This window comes from Nicotiana tomentosiformis, chromosome 12 (genome assembly GCF_000390325.3).
Source record: "Nicotiana tomentosiformis chromosome 12, ASM39032v3, whole genome shotgun sequence".
Taxonomy (NCBI): Eukaryota; Viridiplantae; Streptophyta; class Magnoliopsida; order Solanales; family Solanaceae; genus Nicotiana; species Nicotiana tomentosiformis.
This window is the reverse complement of record NC_090823.1, coordinates 136,676,298-136,683,872: the sequence shown is the minus strand read 5'-3', so window position 1 is coordinate 136,683,872 and position 7,575 is coordinate 136,676,298. Positions and strand designations below refer to the sequence as shown.

Below are 7,575 nucleotides of genomic sequence, written 5' to 3'. Positions count from 1 at the left end.
ACTAGTGTGACCCACATACCCAGAATGTGCCTTTTGTAAAGATTTGAGTGCTTCTTCTTCCCCTAAGCATCGCAAGAGTACTCCCTCGAATGACCTTATGTATAAAGTATCTTTGTAGTAAAGGAAGCGAGGTGCACGACGATGGATTTCAGTCCTTCTCCTCAGATTTTCTGGAAGTATCCCATAGCTTAAGTAGTCGATAATGGGTTGTCACATTCTTCTTTCTCAGCTTCAGAAACAGCTACAAGATGCTTGAGTTCATTTTCTTCACCTTCAACCTCATTTGGCGGCGGTACTACCCATTTTTGGCAGACAATAACTTACGCTTGATCAGGGAGGGTTAATGATAAAGCTAGGGCAGCTAAAACATTAGCTTTCTTGTTTTCTTTCCTTGGCACATGTTGAATAGTCACATCACCGACCCATCCCATTAGTTGTTTAACATAATCATGATATGGGCGTAGTTCGGGTTTCTTGACCTCGAAACTACCTAAAAGCTGGTTGATTACCAACTAAGAGTCACCAAAGACTTGCAATTGCAACCGCTTCATTTCGACAGCCATTTCATGCCCAAATATTAGTGCTTGATACTCAGTAACGTTGTTAAAGCAGAGTTGCATCAACGTTAAAGAGTAGGGCAGAACTTCACCTTGAGAAGTGACAAATACTACACCAACACCGGCTCTTCTGCGATGTGTAGCACAATTAAAGTACATCTTCCATGGAGGTTGAACTTCAATGACCATTGCGCCCTCATCAGGTAGTTTGTTAGTTATCTCCCAATCATCAGGTATAGGGTGATCTGCCAAAAAAATCAGCCAATGCTTGTCCTTTTATAGCCTTTTGAGGGATGTACATGATTTCAAATTGTTGAAACTGGAAGTACCGCCTTTCAAGTCGATCACTAAGAACAGGTTTTGACATCATGAACTTGATGGGATTTGCTCTAGAAACCAAACGAACGACAAGAGCTTGAAAGTCGTGCTTCAACTTTTGGATTGAGAAGACTAGCGCCAAACATAACTTTTCAATTGACGAATAATTCAGCTCATTTGGTGTCATCATCCTGCTCAAGTAGTAAAGGGAGTTTTCTTTCCCTTTACTATTTTTTTGGGCCAACAACGCTCCAACAGACCTTTCTTGTGCTGAAATGTATAGTATCAGCGACTTTCCAAGTATAGGGGCTGCCAAAACTGGAGGCTTCAACAAGTAGGATTTAATGCTCTGCAAGGCATTGCTACACGCTTGGTCCCATTTGAAAGGGACACCTTTCTTCATAAGGTAACTAAATGGTTGGCACCTCCCAGCTATGTTTGAGATGAATCTCCTAAGGTACGCTAACTTTCCTTGCAGATTTTTCAATTCGTGAATATCCCAGGGCTCATGCATTTTCAAGATTGCATCTACTTTGGCTTGATCAATTTCAATCCCTCGATGTCGGACAATGAAACCAAAGAACTTTCCAGAAGTAACTCTAAAGGCGCATTTCAATGGATTCATGCTAAGTTGGTACCTCCGGAGAAACTCAAACACCATTCTGAAGTCTTTCAAGTGGTCGCCTCTTTTTCTTGATTTTACCACCAAGTCATCCACATAGCATTCAATATTTTTGTGTAGAAGGTCATCAAAAATATTCTTCATAGCCCTTTAATAAGTAGCACCAACGTTCTTCAAGCCAAAAGACATTACCCTGTAGCAATAAATAGCCCTGGGGGTGCGGAATGTAGTAAGCTCTTCATCTTTTAGTGCCATGCGAATTTGGTTATAGCCTGACGAGCCATCCATAAACGACATCGCCTAATACCTAGTAGTAGCATCGATCATCAGCTCTGGAATAGTAAGCGAGAATTCATTTTTGGGAGACGCATTGTTGAGATCCATGAAGTCGACGCACACTCGAATTGGGCCATTCTTCTTCCTTACAGGGACAATACTTGAAACCCGTGTTGGGTATTTAACTTCACGAATAAAGCCAGCTTTGATGAGTTTGTTAACTTCGGTTTCAATCAAGGGAACCAAGTCCGACCTAAAATGTCTTTGGGCTTGCTTAACATGGCGAGCACCATTCTTGATAGCAAGGTGATGTACTGCTACTTTCGGGTCCAAGCTAGGTATCTCTTTGTAGCTCCAAGCAAAGACATCGCTGAACTCCTTGAGTAACTCAATATAAGTGCTTTCTTCATCATCTTCTAGTAAAGCACTTAGGTAGGTGGGTCTCGGTTCTTCATCGGTGCCAAGGTTAACTTCTTTTAAGGCATCAACTGTAGTCTTCACTCCTTCTTCAAGTTCAGGTAGAGTATCTTCCGCATCTTCATCTTCTTGAGAGTCTCCATCGTTTAAGGGTATGTGATAATAAGGTGAAACATCCTCCAATTCTGCATTATTTTTCATTGAAGATGGAACACCATTCTTGCCTTGTACAGTAACATGATACGAAGAACCCATACTTTCTTCATCTTCGTCACGTTCCTTAGTGTAGACAGCAATATATGGCTTTACCCTCAGTACTTCTTTGCATGAAACCACAAGTTTTGTTTGTCGCCTCATTCTCTAAGGAACCAAACTTTGGAAATCCTTAGAGATCTTCTGAATTTTGGGCGAAGCGGGTGTTCTTGTATTTCGATAATTTCTTTGGAACTTATTCCCCTTCTTTAATGAACCCAATCTCTCAAATACGGAAATTCTCACAGTTGATTTTCCAAGTCGATCAAAGACAGAAGGCTTGTTAGAAGCGGCATATTCATCTTCTACAACGATATAATTGTTGCTCGCCCTTCTTATGGATATGTGCACCGGTGACGGTTGCTTGTATTCCAAACCTTCACGCGGTTGTCTCATCGTAGCTTCTGATGGTAGCTTCCCTAACTTTGATGGCTCATTAGGATTGTATCCAGCTTTTGCAAATAGCATGTAAGCGTTAGGATCAAAACCTTCATCTGTTCGCTTTATAGGGAGTGCCACATTCTGCAAACGATTTTGGGCCACAAACCCTGCAAGGGGTATTGAGGACGACTTTACTGCCTCAATTCGTTTGACCGGAAGAGTTAACCCCTTTAGCATGTTAGTTTGGAGATTATATGATTCAACTTCATCTTTCTTCTTTTTAGGGACGTATTGGAGTGGAGGAATTACTTTCTTGCCGTGAGACACAATGTTCCCTTTATGAGACTTATTTTGGATGGAGTGTACCTTCTCAGCAACAACTTTGGTTTTGTCGGCAACCACCTCGGCTCTCTTAGCCGTGGACTCATCAACCTTGTCATTCATGACATCATCAACCTTTAGCTCCTTTACAATAAAGTCCTTCAAGTAGAACTTTGCATCGACGAAGTATGACTCAGCCTCGGTGAATGGCTCGTCATCAACAATTATCTTCTTCTCGACTTCACCTTCGTAGTATTTCAAACATTGATGGTAGATAGATGTAACCACTTTATTCTCATGTATCCAAGGCCTTCCAATAAAGACGTTGTATAAAGTCTTTGCATCGATCACATGGAGCCATGTACTTGATTGCATATCTTCAATGGTGATTCCCAGCCTGATCGCGCCTATGGCTCTTTGCCACCCTTGGTTGAATCCTTGGATCATCACACGACTTTCTGAGAGTTCGTTCATGGGAATACCAAGTTCTTTCACAGTGCGAATTGGTAAAATATTTACTGAGGATCCTCCATCAATCAAAATTTGATTTACCCTTTCATCACACATATAGCCAACCAGGTACAATGGGCAGTTATGAAGAGTGTCACCTAGTATAAGGTCGTCATTTGTGAACGTCACTTTTTCCTCGCACGTGTTAACTTCTTGATGGATAGACTCGATGAGCTTTTCTGGAGATGGTGCCAATGGTAGGTCATCACTATTTCCTTCCCCTTTATCAGCATTGAAACAAGAGGCCTCAATACTATCACGGGAAATCTTCATGCCTAACCAACATGGCAAGAAATCCTCCAAGGTCACTCGATGTCGTGGCTTTTGAGGATGGTGCATCTCCACTTTTGCTTTCTTCAAATGCTTAACTGGATTCCATCTCCTGGGCCTTTTCACCATTATTTTCCTTTTTGGTTGTTCTATTGATTCTTTTCGTGGGCTCCTTTTGTGCTGCCTACTGATGTTTGGCATATTTCGATATGTGTTGATGTTACTTTACCCATGTTTTAACCATTTTATGATGCTATTTGAGCTTTAAAATGCCCAACATGGTTTAATTATTGGTTTTATGACTAATTGAGTTGCGTGTGATGATTTAGAGTGTTTGGAGTGCAAAAATATGAAGAAAAGGTGCTCTAGGTAGAGGAAGAGGGGTTGGATACGTCGCATCCAATCTAGAAAAAAATCAGATTTCGTGCACCCTTAGCAGTGAAGTCGGCCCATAGCATCCGCACCTGGGCAAAGCTGAGATGGAAGAACAAAGGGTGAATGCGACGTATCCACCCTAGCATGCGAATCTGGGGAGTGGAGGACGAGGTGGATGCGGCGCATCCACCCCAGCATCAATCCCTAAAGCTGATTTGGATTAGGAATAGGAGAACTTTGGCCCACGACTTTTGTACGCAATATATAAGCCAAAAACGCCTCTTTTAGGGCATCTAACATATTGGGAAGGGGGAAAAGGCCACGACAAAGCTATGGAGGCTGAAATTAATCAAGTTCCATCTTTCTCCCAACAAACTTAGTAATTTTTATGTTTCTTTGTATGATTTGTTGTTTGGTTACCATGTCTATATGGAGCTAAACTTCACATTCTAGGGTTGTGGTTCTTTCATAACTATTGTTATTCGGATATTGATTTTGACTTCTTGATTTATCATATTAGTTTATTTATTCAATCTTGCGCTTAATTATTTAATTGCTTGATCACCAATTGAATATTATCTACGAATCTAGAATTGAACTCGAAAGTGGGAATTCTATATTGCATATAGGATTGAGTAGGGCAAGTTCTTGAACTCGGGCATCGGGGAACGGATTCGTGGTTAGGATAGACATATACCTAATTGCCTTGCTTGGTTGATTTACAGGAATTATAAATGCGTTCTTGTTGATTCTAACTCCATAGACATATAGGCGTTAGGTTAGCTTGAATAGGCGAGTAAGAACTCGACAGATTCTTATGAGCAATATTAACCCTGTCAACCAATAAGCTAGATAAATTAGTCGGTCAATTCAATTGAAGAATACAATAGGATTGTTAGATAGCCCATAACCCTAGATCGTTTTCATTACATTGATATCATAAAAATCTGCTCTTTCTCTGTTCAAAGTTTATTATTTATATTTTTTTATTTAATTAGTTTAGAATAAAATATTTTTAGGTTTAATTCTTGTTTAGATAATTAGGATAGTCTAATTTAGTTAATAGTTAATCATAAGTCCTCGTGGGTTCGACATCCGACTTTTAGTCACTTTATTACTTGACGACCGCGTATACTTGCGTGAGTGTGTTTGGTCGCAACAAGTTTTTGGCGCCGTTGCCGGGGACTTAGAAATTAGCTACGTGACTAAGTTAAGCTTTTATTAGATATTTGTTTTCAAGTTTTAATTTTCAGTTTGCCTGGTTTGTGTCAACGCAGGGTCTTCTCTCGAATGCAGAGGAGTAGAAGTGCAAACAACCTCATTCCTCTTGATCCAGAAATCGAACGAACCCACTGGTGGAAAAATTGTCAGAATATTCCCGGGACCGATTTGTGTGCACAATCTCAATCCTTTGAGTGGAATATTTGTAATATGTGTGGTGGTCAAGATGGCCATTGAGATGGTTGTCCTAATCCTATTCATCCTTCTCTGAGCCCTTATTATGATCTTTCTAATGATGTTTCTAAGTTTGATAGGGGCAATGAAGTGCAGGATATGGAACCTGATGTATATATTAGGGATATTCTGAGGCAAGTAGCAGAGCAACAGGATGAACTCAAAAAAGATATGAAAAGAATGAGGGCAGCAATCACAAGAATGAAGGCCAATATGGAAGAATTGAATGAAGAGAGCGAGTACCAGCAAGAAGATAATTTTGAAAAAGTGGAGATTTTGAGCCATATGTCGCTGGTGGAACAATTCGAAAGATTAGTAATATATGAGGCTCAACGTGAGGAAATTACAAATGAGATGAGATACTTTATAGAAGGAAGAGCCGAATTGGGACAAGAGATCGATAAATTTGGCACTACTATTCACGACTTAGAGGCTCAATTGAATACAAAGGTTGATGCGTCTAACGCCCAATAAAACAGTAATGAGTTGTGTAAAGCTGAAAATGAGCTTATACGCCAAATTGAGGAGCTAAAAGTGGAGAGCCAATCACTCGAGCATATTTTTGTTGATGATGCCCATGTTGAGAAAAGTACACTAGATCCATGTGAGGAAGTAGATAATGTTATATTTGAAGATTCTTGTGTATGTAAATATGAGGATGTAAAGAGTAATACAATTCTAGAGTTAGGGCGCATTAGACCTCATTCCAATCATTTTTTCACATTGTGTTTAGATAGTAAGATAGTAATCGAGCCATCTGAGCCTATGGGGGAGTCAAAGGGTGAGGATGAGAATTCCTATATTCTTGAATTTGTCGTGCCAGAGAGAAAAAATTACATTCCTCATATAAAGGTGAAGAAGTATAGAGTGAAAAATTTGTTACTTGGCCTGGATATCTTTGTAGCCCCACCACTAGAGCATAGCCGCAAACTGGATGCCATGTTAGGGGCTCAATTCATAAGTTCGAGGTGGAGGCAAAAAGTGGTTCACGTCGTGCTGCTACGTTAAATCAGGCGCTTGTTAGGAGAAAACCCAGCTTTACTGCTTTCTTTTATTTTTGTTTACTTTTTATTTTATTTTATTTTTATTATTTTGTAGTATTTATTTTTGTTTTGTAGGATTATGAGCATAGGAAGCAAAGTCATTAGAAGAGTGCAAAAACGAGCTAGATGGTGAGGACTAAGTGTGGGGTGCCCACACAAAGGACGATGCCTGGGGAAAGTTTGAGTACCTCGTGAGCCGCTATTGCTTCAGTCTTTGGCCTACCTAGGAGTCTCGTTTACCCTCTTATTATTTATAGTGTGCATTGAGGACATTGCAAAATTTTAAGTGTGGGGTGAGGAGATTGTTTGGATGAGTTTCTGTGCTATTTTAGCTTAGTTGTAGTACTTATTCTTAAGTGTAGTAGCTTTTGTGAAAAGGAAAAAAAAAACGAAAAAAGTAGAAAAAATTGGACTTTTCCCGACGATTGATCTCCTAGATAGTTTTCTTGAGGGATTAAAGTCTAAACAAAAATCCAAAAATATGTCTTTTAGCTTTCATTAGGTAGTAATAATCCCCTGTGATTTTTCTTTGTGTCTCGGTTCTTTTCATGGGATGTAGTTTGAACCGGGTAGTTTTTTTCTTTCCGAGTAGATTAGGAATTTAGGAAATAAAAGGAGGAAGAATGATGAACCTAAGCGCCCTTGACTTATTTCATAGTAGCATATTTATGCTTTGGCATGTGTAGTATCTCCCCCTATATTTTGATATTAATCTTGATGCCTTTATATATTGGATAGCATGTTTTGTGACGACTATTTCTCATTTTCTTGACTTGTG

The 7,575-nt window shown here is 39.7% G+C and overlaps 1 protein-coding gene across 1 annotated transcript; it reads right to left on the bottom strand.

Moving 5' to 3' along the window:
• Positions 1-786: 786 nt before the first annotated feature.
• On the bottom strand, positions 787-4,053 carry LOC138903455 (uncharacterized). Its single transcript, XM_070191428.1, has 3 exons — positions 2,689-4,053; positions 1,805-2,550; positions 787-1,474 (listed from the first exon to the last, which is right to left on the bottom strand). Exons 1-3 carry the CDS (start codon positions 4,051-4,053, stop codon positions 787-789), a joined length of 2,799 nt encoding a protein of 932 aa, XP_070047529.1.
• Between the last annotated feature and the right edge of the window lie 3,522 nt (positions 4,054-7,575).

Coding starts and splice junctions, on each gene's coding strand:
- LOC138903455 (XM_070191428.1), bottom strand. CDS start 4,053: ATGGTGAAAAGGCCCAGGAGATGGAATCCAGTTAAGCATTTGAAGAAA. Junction 2,551..2,688: donor ATCGACTTGGAAAATCAACT/GTGAGAATTTCC, acceptor TTGGTTCCTTAG/AGAATGAGGCGACAAACAAA. Junction 1,475..1,804: donor ATGATCGATGCTACTACTAG/GTATTAGGCGAT, acceptor ATGCGCCTTTAG/AGTTACTTCTGGAAAGTTCT.